The 14,085-nt window shown below is 39.2% G+C and overlaps 1 protein-coding gene across 1 annotated transcript; it reads left to right on the forward strand.

Moving 5' to 3' along the window:
• The first annotated feature begins 11,242 nt into the window (after nucleotides 1-11,242).
• Nucleotides 11,243-13,295, forward strand: LOC149205523 (uncharacterized). Its single transcript, XM_089397431.1, has 2 exons — nucleotides 11,243-12,927; nucleotides 12,983-13,295. Exons 1-2 carry the CDS (start codon nucleotides 11,243-11,245, stop codon nucleotides 13,293-13,295), a joined length of 1,998 nt encoding a protein of 665 aa, XP_089253557.1.
• Nucleotides 13,296-14,085: the final 790 nt, after the last annotated feature.

Raw genomic sequence — 14,085 nt, forward strand, 5'->3', positions numbered from 1 at the left:
ATGATTGAAAATATGGTAAAGTCACAAATAGAAATACCTAACTTATTCCATCACATGTATCCATTCATACCATGAGAAAAACAAATTTGAAGCAATGTATTTGGACATAAAAATAAAAATGATGACATGTATATTTCAGAGAGATTTAAATGATTTTATTCATTTAGAACCATAAGATGCATAGGAGAACATTCATGATATCTCATGCTTTATAAAAGTCTTTGGAATCGGAAATGTCATGAACTATTCAAATAGCTCTTTGCGAGAGTAATTTTTTTTACAAATTGAAGTTCAAGTTCAAATAAAGTGTCTGCTTGTTGCACTACATAATGAATTCATACGTAAACGATAAAATAAATGTATTTGTCCTAAACAGACTAAAATGGGGCTCCCATTAACCAAATGAAATAGTATAGTAATTTGGAAGAAAAGAGAAATGTAGTCAAAAAATGACTTTACAAATGGACAACATACTAATAAAGTTAGATGATCAAATACTGGGAAGAAAGAAGGGAAATTACTTCAAAATAAAAAGTACACCCACAAAATTTGTAGAAGTATGATGGATGGAATGATCTCTCCTCTTCACCATCAAAGTGTTCGAGCATATATCTTAGCCTTATGAATCTTCTCGATGTAACCACCTTTGACAATTATTCAAGATTAATGATTTTTGTTAAGGATCTTTTAACCCAGTCATGTATATACTCCTTCATAGGTGGAACTAAAATATCCTACTTTAACCTGAGTGCAATGATTTCTTCCTCTTCTTTAAAATCAGAGCTCAATTGTTCAATATTCCCCAAGTGGTCATCATTATCATTAAAAGAAGAAACTAACCACCTTTTACCTTGAATATCGTGTTTTCTTAAATGTGTATGGAATTGCCCTTGAAAGGTGTGTGAGGCATACTTACATGAATTTCACTAAGTATAACTCTTAGGGAGAGAGATCACTCTTATAGAACTAGACAATAACAAGGTGTGAGATTCTTTACTATGCGAAGTGTGAAAGTCAAGGTACGCGAGGAAAAAATTGTGTGGGGAAAAGAATGTGGCAGTAAATTTCACACATAAGTGAAAAATTGCTAAAGTATGAAAATATAGGAGTCTTCTACGAAGATAAGTAATGTGTAGAGTGAGAAAGGTTACTTTAGGAAGATGGATATCCACTCAAGTCTTAAAAATTGGACTAAGTATGAAACACTTATAACTTGATCAAGGGGATCTGAAGTATGAATCTTTTATGGATTAATGGAAAATGGAAGGGAAGAAAATGAAGGTCATTGCAAAAGGAAAACAATGATAGTATGGGTGAGACATGAAAATGGATCAATGAGTTCATGTTTAAATCATGGTTAACTTGAACATAATGGAGAATATGTTCTTGCCACATCTAAGATTGTTATAGAACTTGTCATAGGCTCACTCATGGTCACAATACAAACTAAGTGGTGCCTATTAGAGACCATAATCACATTAAGATTCGCCACCCTGCGTATAGGATATAGGGTCATGCATGTTATCCCCTCCTCTCCATTGGACATGTTGATGGCTCTAGTTTACATGTAAGGACGCCTGGAACGAGAATAGGAGGGTGTTACGTCGACCCTTCGAGCCTACAAGTATTCCTTCAGAACGCTTAATTGTGTTTTTCTTCTCTCAAATCCGGGGGCCTTCTGGCCTTGGATTTCACGGCAATTTTTGTTGCGAGGGGAGTCTGCACCTAAGTTTTTCCTGTGTACAAAATTTGGGCCTCTTTGGGTCTCAGATTCTTCGGGGCTCTCGTCCACTCTTGCATGGCTCTCTCTGGACCGGTTTGGACGCTCTCTCCCGCTGCTCCGGTCATAGCTCAAGGAGGTTAGTTATTCTATTCTCATCATAGTTTTCTGTAAATAATTTCTGAAATGATGATGTCTGTTTTCAGGGATGGTAGCAATCTGTTTTAACAATATATGGTATAGATATAGGCTAAGCAGTGGTTCATGATATAAAAATGTTGAAGGCAATCCTTACAAAGATAAAGAACTCCATAGTTTTTTACAGCCCCTGTACTGATTTTCGCATTAGAATAGGGGAATTGTGGTGCGTTTTTCAGCCTATTTGTTGCTGTATAGACTGTCACGATTATCCTTCTGCATAGAGCTTCAATCTCCCTTCTGGTTCCAAAAGTGGTTTCAAACGACTGCCGGTATACCAGAATCAGGTTATGGCTCTCCTATCTTTCCGGTGACCGGAAAATTCAAAATCTTCCCGAATAGTTATCAGTCTCTGTCTATCTTTATTGGTGATACCTACGTCCAGTTTCAATACACACCCCTCTTGACTAGGGGAATGTTAACTTGTCCTGCTCTGTCTTATCATCAGATACTTTTTTAGTCTGTCAACTGATCCGCCTCCATACTCCCGTTCTGGAGTCTTCTATCTCTAGCTGTCCGCACCCACACTCCGCAGAAGCTCTTAATTATTCCTATCTAGTTGCGTACTCTTGTCAGGATTGAATCCACGGATAGATCTTTCCTGATCTGTCTTATTAAATTTCTTATCCTCCAGGCATTACTCTATCTGGGGTTTTTTCACAGAAAGATCTACGGGCTAGATATTGCTTGTACTTCTACTGTGGTGATAGATCCCAAAACACTTATCTTTACCCTGATCGCGTCCTATCATCCATAAATGATGGCGGATGAGTCTGACTCATCAGCCACGAGAGCGCTTGTACAGGCCACCATTCAAGCAGAGGAGGCGCGGGAAAAAGGATCAAACCTTACAGGCTGGCAAGCAACAGTGGAGGATATGATAATTAATCCAGCCTGTAAAGTGTTACATGGATCAAAAAAGGATTTATCTAGGAAAGGCGACTCTCCTTCCCTCTTTTTTAACAAATCCAAGAACCCTGTAAAGACAGTTCCTCCCCCGGAAGCTGTTTCTCTGGATGGTACCACCCTTTCAGAACGAATCGACAGTCTGAAGAACTTAGCTCTGGTCGGGAAGTGGAATTTCCCTGAAATGGATGACTCGGTCATGAGGAAATGGTTGTCGGAAAAATGGTCTCCTCTGATAGGGTATACCCCTATCATCTCCCGGCTCATGAAGGAATGGTACTCATTCCATTTCTTAAAAGCATCTGATTTAGAGATGATTCTAAATAATCCCTGGGTTTCTGGCAGAAGTTTCCTGGCACTTTCTCGTTGGTATATAGGTTTCGATCCTTTAAAGAACACCCCATCGAACAGTTTAATATGGGTGAAACTCCCGAACTTGCCGCTGGAACTATGGTCAGAAGAAACCCTCTCAAAAATTGGCAATTCGATTGGCAGGTTCGTGTATGTAGATCCCTGGTGCAGAGGAGAGAAAGACAAGCGAATTGCTTGGATCCTTATTGAGAAACCTTTCAAAGGTGGATATCCCGATCATTTGGAGTTAGCTTGGGGCAGTTCTAAAATCCATCAAAGGTTAGACTTTTGGGGCATACCCTTCAGGTGCTCCTGGTGTCACAAAACTGGACACTTGATCAAAAATTGCAGTCATCGAGCCTCCAGAAGAATTAAGAAGTCCAAATTCAATCTAGATAGGAAGTCTGAATCCGACCACTCCCTGGAATCTTTGGAGGTTCGGGAGACCTCCCTACAGGTGGAACAAAAACATGCGGCTCATGCTATAAAGAAGAATCAACATATCCATGATTCAATATCTGAGCCAGATCCAAATTGCTCCCTACAAGACTCTCTTGGTCGGGTGGATTCATATTTCTCGCCTCCTATATTCGCTCAAATTCCGGAGCCCCGTGAGGATATCCCGGTTCCTTCTCCCCCTGTTATGAATCAAAGGGACATTGTTGTTGGTTCTCTCCCAATCCAGATATCCTCTTCTTCCCCGACCCCTGTGAAATCTCGTACTGATGTTTCAAAAGGGAAGGATCCAATAAGAAATGATCATTGTCATGTGCTCTCCCCGGATAATACGCTCTTAGATTCCCCTGTCAACAATCTTGATAGTGACATTGACTATCTTCTAAATAGGACATCTCTGGATTTTGAACCACTGACCATCCACAAGCCGATCAGCTCGCCCATTCATAATATAAGTCCAAATTCGGCAAAAAATATAACGGTTAGGAAGAAATCTAAAGGAGGTAGTCGTCATTTTAGAGGAAGAACTGTAGCCACTGTACATGGAGTAAGGAATTTATCACTTGTGGAAGTTCCTGTTTTGGATTCACCTGAGCTTCAGCCTCTTAGAGCATGTATGGTTGGAAAATCATCAAAATGACCTTTCTTGTTTCTATGAATATCAGGGGCTTAGGCGCAGCTCCAAAATTTAATGCGCTGAAAGATGTTTTCTTCAGGGCTCATCCAAAGATCATTTTTATCCAGGAAACCATGCATCCTAGCTATGTGTCAATTGCTTACTTTAGGAGAATGTTTCCGCAATGGTATATGGTTGCCACTGAGGCAAACGGCGTCAGGTGGTCTTGTCGTTTTGTGGGACCCAGAGTCGATAAGGGCAAAAGCTTACAAGTGCAGTGCAGGAATTCTTATAACAGCATCTATCAGGGGTCAAACTTTTGTTCTCAACTTGCTAAATATCTATGCACCATACAAAAATAGACTTTCTTTTTGGGAAAGGCTATTTCAATCCCGAATTTTTGAGATCGATTCTCTATTGATGGTGGGTGATTTTAATCTGACTCTCAATCCTGATGAATGTTGGGGTAATTGCAGGAAAAATGACCCACTGGCTGATAGAATGAGGAAAGAATTACTAAATAGGGATCTAGTGGACATTGCCCCTGATAAAATGAGGCCTACATGGGACAACAGTAGGACCGGACAAGCCTACATAGCAAAGAGAATTGACAGAGCCATTATGCATGCCAGCATTATTGCAAAAATGGGATTGCCAGTATTATCCATCGGGAATGATCACTCTTCGGACCATAGACCCATTTTCCTAAAATGGAGAGAAAATTCTATCAGACTTGGCTATCCTTTTAAATTCAATAGGATACATTTAGCAGACTCTTCTTATAATGAAATAATCTCCAGTAAATGGAAGAGCCTCATTGAATCGGAAATGGCGCCTTATATGCCTTTCCGTGTTAAAATGGAGAGCTTGCGGGCCGTGACGAAGGAATGGCAAAATCAAAAGAGGAGAAAGGATAAACAAGAGCTGGAAAATACACGGAAGGAACTGGATTCCCTTCTACAGATAGCTGATCCCAATAGTCTTTCTTTAGAACTAAAAAGCATGATAAGGAAGTTGGAGAAAAGGAAACAAATGATCCTGCTAAAGGAGGAGGCTACATGGCGCCTAAAAAGCAGAGCCATATGGCTCAAGGAGGGAGACAGAAATACGAGATTCTTCCATAAATTTGCAAATGCAAGGAGAGAAAGGAACTCCATTTGGAGCATAAAAGACGGAACCAGAAATGTTCTCATATCACAGCATGAGATCACGATGGAGGCCGTGAGATTTTTCCAAAATCAATATAAAAGAAGGGAGGTTCTCTTTCAAGATGCTATGTGGGGAATAGAGTTGGTTCCGGAAATGTTTGATGAAGCTGCAAATGATGAGTTTATTAAGCCAATTTCTGAAGATGAACTTTTAAAAGCTATCAAATCCTTTAAAAAGGATAAAAATTCGGGCCCGGACGGATGGCCAATTGAATTCTTCTCCCACTTATTTGACCTTCTTAAATCAGACTTGCTGTGGATGGTCGAAGCATCTCGGATGTCTGGAAGCATCCATTCTGCCACTACTTCAACATTTATAGCTCTAATTCCAAAAAAGAAGAGGTCTGAGTCCTTTCATGATTTTAGACCTATCTCGCTTTGCAACATCATGTTCAAAATATCCTCAAAAATCATTGCGGAAAGAATGAAGCCTATCTTAAATTCCTTTATTTCGGGGGACCAACATGCCTTTTTAAAGGGTCGTTTTATTTTGGATGCGGAGATAAAATGTGAACAGAATTGAAAAGAAAGAGATGTAGCTCTCAGGTGTGGCCTGCACCTGGAGACTACACTCACCAAAACAGAGAGATCACTCTCGTATACTCTATTATTCATCAATGAAAGATTACATCATTAAATACAATACTAGGAATTAGGAAGTTGCACCCAAACCCCTAAACTTTAGGAACTAATCCTAAACTAGGGAGAACGTTACAACAATGTAACCATTTTCTCCATTAATATAAAATAATATTAATTATTTTTAACTCCCCCCCTAATGGAGAAAGGGTTCTCCTGGACTCCTAGCATCTTTCTAAACAATTCAAATTTCACTCGTGCAAGAGGCTTTGTGAAAATATCAGCCACATTGTCACAAGTTTTACAATATTCAACAGCAATTTCTTTTGACTGTATTTTCTCTCTAACAAAATGGAACTGAGTGTCTATATGTTTGGTGTTTTTGTGAAACACTGGATTGTATGCTAATTTAATGGTGCTCTGGTTGTCGCTTTTGATGGAAGTGGGATTCTTCTGTTCTTTTCCTGCATCTTTGAGAAGCCTTCTCAACTAGATCACTTCACACGTTGCTGCACACAATGCTTGATACTCAGCTTCACATGAAGACAAGGCTACAGTACTCTACTTCTTGCTGCTCCAAGCTATGACCCCTGAACCTATGTTGAATGCATAACATGTGATGGACCTCCGATCATCCAGGTTACCTGCCTAGTCTGAGTCTGAAAAACCTGCTAGAGTAACATCAGATACATCAGTGTATAAAATACCATAATTAACAGTACCACAAAGATACCTCAACACGCTCTTTGCTGCTATCCAGTGACTTTCAAGCGGTTTCGACATGAATTGGCTCAATACACTAACAGAGTATGCCAAGTCAGGTCTGGTTGTTGTAAGATATATCAAGCTGCCAACCAGCTGTCTGTACATTGTGGCATCAACCTCCTTAGTGCCATCATCACTGTTCAATTTCAGATTCTGCTGCAAAGGTGTCGCTGCTGCTCTACACTGATCCATACCAAACTTTTCCAACAGATTTCTGGCATACTTCCCTTGGGTAAGAAAAGTTTGCCCAGTATCTCTGCATACTTCTAATCCCAGACAGTAGTGAAGGCTTCCGAGATCCTTCATCTCAAAAACTTGTGCCATAAGCCTTTTGATTCCTCTGATTAAATCATCTGCATTTCCTGTTATAATCATATCGTCCACATACAAAGAAATCAAAATAATCTGCCCCTGATTATTGTACTTGGTATACAAATTTGGGTCATTTAAAATTCTATGGAAACCATGCTCTATAAAGAAAGAATCAACCTTTTCGTACCAAGACCTGGGTGCTTGCTTTAAACCATATAAAGCCTTTTTCAATCTGCAAACAAGATGTTCCTGCCCCTGCTTTACATATCCTTCTGGTTGTACTAAGTAAATTTCCTCTTTTAAATCACCATTTAAAAATGCAGATTTAACATCAAGCTGGTGTAATTCCCAATTACATTTAGTAGCTAAAGCAATAAGCATTCTGATTGTATTTAACTTTGCTACAGGTGCAAAAGTATCATCAAAATCTATACCTTCCTGCTGTGAATATCCTTTTGCAACCAGCCTAGCTTTTAACTTTTCTATACTTCCATCTGCATTCATTTTTGGTTTAAACAGCCATTTGCATCCTATGGGTGTTTTATTCTTAGGCAGCTCAACTAAATCCCAAGTATCATTTCTAAGAATTGATTCCATTTCTTCATTCATTGCAGCTCTCCATTCCTTAAATTGACTAGCTTCTTTATAATTAGAGGGTTCTACAATGTTCAAAACCTTTGACATCAAAGCATAGTTTCTCAATTTTAATGGTAATTGAGTCTTCCTACCTAACCTCCTTGGTAGGGGACTTACCTCAAATTTTTTTTCTTCTGCTATGACTGGGCTTGCATTATCACCTTCTTGCTGTTCTTCTTTTTGCTCTTCTTTCTGCTCTTCTTTCTGCTCCTGCTCTCTTTCATCCTCGCTGTTTTCCTCCAACAACAATGGAATGTGCCAATCATCACCAATGTCATCTTTCCCTTCCTGTACCTATTCATGAAACACTACATCCCTGCTTGAAAATGTCTTACGAGACTCAGGATTGAACAATTTATATGCTTTAAATTTTGTGCCATAACCAACAAAAATGCATTTCACAGCTTTAGGATCTAATTTCTTCCTATCAGCTTTGGGTATATGGGCAAATGCTTTTGACCCAAATACTCTTAGATGGTTTACTGCTGGTTTAAATCCATATAGAGCTTCAAAAGGGGTTTTGAAGCCAAGATACCTGGTAGGACTTTTGTTCTTCAAATATACAACAGTATTAATAGCCTCTGCCCAAAAGCTATTAGACAGACCCTTACCTTGTAACATGCTCCTTGCACACTCCACCAAGGTTCTGTTTTTGCGCTCTGCAACTCCATTCTGCTGTGTTGTGTGTGGCACTGTATACTGCTGAACGATCTCGTGAGATTTGCAGAATTTCATGAATTCCTTTAGCTTGTATTCTCCCCCTTGATCAGATCGGAGAATTTTTATACTCTTACCAAACTGCTTTTCCACCAAGGTTTTAAATTCTATAAAGCACTGGAAAGTCTGACTTTTCTTGTTCAAAAAATAAACCCATGAATATCTAGTGCAGTCATCAGTAAATAACAAAAAATAGTATGCTCCTCCTAGCGACCTTGTCTGCATAGGTCCGCATACATCAGTGTGCACTAGTTCTAAAATGTTTGTTTCCTTCCTCCTATCATGCACAGGAAACTGTTCTCTATGCATTTTTCCTAAGGCACAACCATCACAATTTAACTGAATATTATGAAAGATAGGGAGTCCCTCGACCATACCTTTCTTCTGCAATAACATGAGGTCCTGCAAATTCAAATGACCGAACCTCTGATGCCAGAGTTGTTCGGCTGTCGATCCTCCTGCAACCATGGCTTGCTTTGGTATGCTTTTTGCATCGAGTCTGTATAAGCTTCCAACTCGCATGCCTGTTGCAACTATTTCATTCCTGCAATCCTTTATCACACAATGAGTCTTGAAAAACTCGACTTGCATATCTTGATCAGCCATCATGGATACAGATATCATATTTTTCTTAATTCCAGGTACATATAAAACATTTGTAAGGTGACTAATTTTTCCATTTGGTAACTTAACTGAAATCACCCCATGACCTTTAATCTCGTATCCACTGTCATCTCCTAGATATATTTTTGATCCATTTATACTTTCTTCAAGACTATCAAAAAATTCCTTTTTCCCTGTCATGTGAGAGGATGCACCGGAATCGACATACCAAATGTCATCTTCATTAGATGCTGAAAGGGCACAATCGACTGTGAACAGTCGAAATTCATGACTGAAGTCTTCTTCTTCAACAAAGTATCCTCTGTGCTTTGCATTTGCCTGCCTCCTCTTTGCATCATCAGCCTGCTTCTTATAACATTCACTCTGTATATGACCCTTCTTTCCACAATAATAACATTTCTTTTCAGAATAATTTGCAAGCATACCTTTATGAGAATGCAAATTCTTATGTGATGTTCCTCCTTTCTGCTTTGATTGCTGCTGTGACTACTTTCCTTTGGATGATCGTCGTTTCACCATCAGCGCAAGATCATCACTCTGGGGGTTCAAGTTCTGCTGCCACTCCTCCTCTTGCTGCAAGATCCCAGTGAGATCATCAAATGAGGGCGCTTTCTCCCTTGCCGATACTCCAGTGATGAACGTTTGAAAATCATCACGCATCTCGTTCATTGTGATTGCAACAAGATCTTCATCAGACACCGCCACTCCGATGGCCCCCAATTCGTCTTTCACATCTTTAATTCGCGCAACAAATGCAGTAGCAGTCTCCCTTTCGTCCATCCTCATTGAAAATAGCTTGCTTTTAAGTGCCAAGACTCTGCTTGTATTCTGGGTCTCATACAGACTTTTGATTTTCGTCCAGATGTCCACGGACGTTTTACAGTCTCTGATGTGCGCAATAACATTGTCTTTCACAGACATCTTCAACAAGACTTTGGCCTTGTTCTCTCGTTTTTCCCAATCTTGCTCCTGTGGCCCTCCATTCAGCTTCTGCTCATCGCCTGTAACTATGGACCAAGCATTCACACCCTCGAGCAAGGTCTGGATCTTAAACTTCCAATTTGTGAAGTTAGATCCATTAAGTTTACCAGACTCGTTAAGGTAAGATTCCATCGTATTACTCATTCTGAATCTACCCAACAACAAAAAAACAATACCTGTCAGATCGATCTGTCACCTCTGCCACCGATCTACAGTGTCTGGCAATCCCGCTCCAACGAGAAAATTCGGCGTCTTCAATACAGCCGAAGATCCGATCTGATAAAAAATTGATCCGATCTGCCTCTCCCGGATAGATCTGCAACTTCGCCGATCTGCACCCCTTGCAAACCGCCAAACGAAGTTGAGGCTTCCCGCAGATCCCCTTGAAGGAAGATTGGCGCGTCCTCAATCAGCGAGCGAAAAATCCTCTTTGTGTTGGCGTGATCCCGAGTGAAAAATCCGCGCCAATTAAAAAATCGGTTAGAGTATTTTTGTTGGCGCGATTTCCTCCTTAAATTCCGCGCCAATTGGATGTTCTGGTGCTCTAGCGCGATTAATCCCAACAAATCCGCGCTAATTCCCCCTCTTGGCGCTTCTGTCAGCGCAAAAAGCGCGCCAATATCCTCTCCACTCAGAAAAAAAAAAAAAAAAAAAAAAAAAAAAAAAAAAAAAAAAAAAATTAATAATAATAATAATAATAATAATCTGAGTCCGAGCGAGGTGTTCTGCAGTCCACCTGCTCAATTGAGCACAGAGCTCTTGTGTACACGTGGCCACAAAGGCACTTCAAGCCACACAGGAAATTCTGCCACACAGGTAAGCTAGCTACAAAAAAGGCACTTCAACCACAAGGTGACAAAAGATCAGGCTCACCCAATCTGAGCTCTGATACCAAGATAAAATGTGAACAGAATTGAAAAGAAAGAGATGTAGCTCTCAGGTGTGGCCTGCACCTGGAGACTACACTCACCAAAACAGAGAGATCACTCTCGTATACTCTATTATTCATCAATGAAAGATTACATCATTAAATACAATACTAGGAATTAGGAAGTTGCACCCAAACCCCTAAACTTTAGGAACTAATCCTAAACTAGGGAGAACGTTACAACAATGTAACCATTTTCTCCATTAATATAAAATAATATTAATTATTTTTAACTTGCGGTTGCCATGACACAGGAAGCTCTGTTCTCAATGCTGTCAAAAAATAGGGACGCGGCCATCCTCAAGATTGACTTGCAAAAAGCCTATGATTGTGTGGATTGGGGTTTTTTAAGAATCCTACTGGCAAAAATTGGACTGAAGTCTCAAAGTGTTAATTGGGTAATGAGCTGTGTTGAGAATGTCAAATATTCAGTAATAGTAAACGGATATCCTTCGCCTTTTTTCCAAGCGGAGAGAGGACTCCGACAGGGATGCCCCCTTTCCCCACTGCTCTTCATTCTGGTAATGAACTCTCTCAGTTTGCAGATAAATAAAGCAGTTGTGGAGAAGCGATGCCGCCCGGTAAAGATTTGTAAGGAAGTCTCCCTTTCTCATAATCTCTTTGTGGACGATGTCCTTATCTTTGCTATGCTTTGTAAGGCCTCGTGGATTTGCATAAATGATATTCTCACCAAATTTCAGAGAGCTACAGGCCTGTTTATCAATAAGGAAAAATCCTCCTTGTTTCATAATGATTCAAATATGGAGATTGTTCTCTGGATATCTGATCTGATGAGTATTGCTCCTCTTTCAATAAAGCAAGGGTTTAAATACTTGGGTTTCTCCTTAAAGGCAAAAGGGAACTCAAATATGGATTGGTTATGGCTAATAGATCGGTTTTATAAAAGGATTTCAGCATGGGAGTTAAAATTTCTTTATCTGGCTGGCATATTCATCCTTGTACAGGCCGTCCTTACTCAACTTTCAGTCTATTGGGCTCATATTTTCTATCTCCCCGCTAGCACTATAAACCATATGAACAGATTGATTGCGAATTTCCTATGGGGAGGCCATTCATTTCAGAACAAAATTCATCTTGTTAAGCTCTCGGCTATTTCGAAACCAAAAAGTGCCGGTGGATGGGGCCTGTTGGATTTGCGCACCTTCAGAAATGCCCTTCTATGTAAATCTCTTCATCGAGGTATATTTGGCGACGGACCATGGAGTAAGATTATAAAGGCAAAATACCTTCGAGACAAGAGTATTGAATATTGGTACAGGAGGCGGTCCATTGGTATCAGGAGGGGATCGTCGATTTGGCAGAGTCTCAGGAAAGTGCATCATTTCTTCATGAAGTGTTTTAGCTGGAATCTTTGCTCGAGAGCTAGTATGCTCATTGGTTATGATCCTATTTCTTGTGCCCGGGAGTTCTCGTTTCCTCTGCCGTTGATCCTCACTTTTCATAGGCTGGGATGCTTTACTTGGGATAAGCTGATAAAAGAATGGTCTGGTCTATCCCCGGTTTGGAAAGATGGTGAAGACCTGCATCTCCCCCTTTTGATGTTCTCCCAGTGGAATTTGGTAAAAGCGAGCGTTTGCAGCTTTGGAATCACGCGATCAGGTACAAAAGATCTTCTGGTTTGGGGCCTCAAAAGATCCAATCAGTCAATGAGCGTAAAGATTATCTATGCTGATCTGATCTCTATCACTGAAGGCAGTACTCAGTCGCAGTTTCCCCCCTGTCTCTGGAAGGTTGCATGTCCTCTCAAAATGATTATTTTCTCTTGGCTGTTATTTTGGAACAAAAATCTTACATGGGAGCTCATTCAGAGGAAATCATGGCAGGGGCCGAGCAGATGTTCTATGCGCCTCAATGATGCGGAATCAAACCTGCACATGTTCTTTCAATGTGCTTCGTCTCTCAATATCTGGTATGATTTGTCTTTACAGTTTGGTTTTCCTTACATTATCTTCTCTTCTGTCCAGGATGCCTTCATTTGGTGGAGCAAACAATCCTCATCTTGGAGGTCGTTGTTTATCATTTCCTGTTGGTTCTTGTGGATCTGGCGAAATGATCAAATCTTCCAAGGTTCAGGGGTTCCCCTTCATGCCATTCTTCAGCGAATCCTGGCTTGCCATGAATCTTTTCATCAAAATGTCTGTTCGCCAAATGTGCCTGCAATATGATTCTGGGGTCTTTTTTTTCTGCTCCGGTTTTGCTGGTAACAGTCTTTATATTTTTGGATCTCTGCTTCTAGGACGATCTGTCTGTTCCTATTTTCGTATGTGTTATCTGTAAATGAAAACATTATGTGGACTATCTCTTCCTGCTTCTGTATAAATCTGTGGCAATCCAGGTCATGTGGGCTATATAGATGTGATGTGTAGGTTTTTTTCCTGCTTCTGATATGGAGCTTTCGGACTATCCGTAAACGTATTTCCTTTTTTCAAAACATGTGGGGCTTCTTTTCAGCTGAATCTGCAGCCTTATGTATGGAGGATCTTTATATTTTCTTAATATAAATCTATGTTGGTTTTTTTTCTCTGAAAAAATAGATCAATGAGATTGTGTTGAAACTATTTACTTACTTTGATATAATTGATGTGCCAATTCCTAAAAGGCCAAAATTTATAACCACGAATTGGAGGTTTTTTAAAAATATTTAGTGAATTTTTTTTAATTAATAAATGAATATGAATAATAATAACATATTAAAAATAAATAAAATAAATAAAAACATCAAATAATTAATTTAAATATATAATTTCATTATCAATATTACAGTGGACTAATAACTTGATTTTATAATAAAAATCAATAATATAACTTGATTTTATAATAAAAATCAATAATATATATGATATAGCAAATTATAAACACAAAAATATATAATTTCATTCTCATTCAAATTATATATATATGAAAAAAAACACAATTACCTAATTACCTATTTATATTTATAAAAAAAATTATTATTTTTAATAAATAAAAATGTAATTTTCACTTTAATTACATTTTTATTTATTAAAAATAATAATTTTTTTATTCTATATAAATTACGCAATACCTAAATTTTTGTTGTTGCCTA

This window comes from Pinus tabuliformis, chromosome 1_2 (genome assembly GCF_031772625.1).
Source record: "Pinus tabuliformis cultivar Carrire ecotype Pingquan chromosome 1_2, CPIR1, whole genome shotgun sequence".
Lineage (NCBI taxonomy): Eukaryota > Viridiplantae > Streptophyta > Pinopsida > Pinales > Pinaceae > Pinus > Pinus tabuliformis.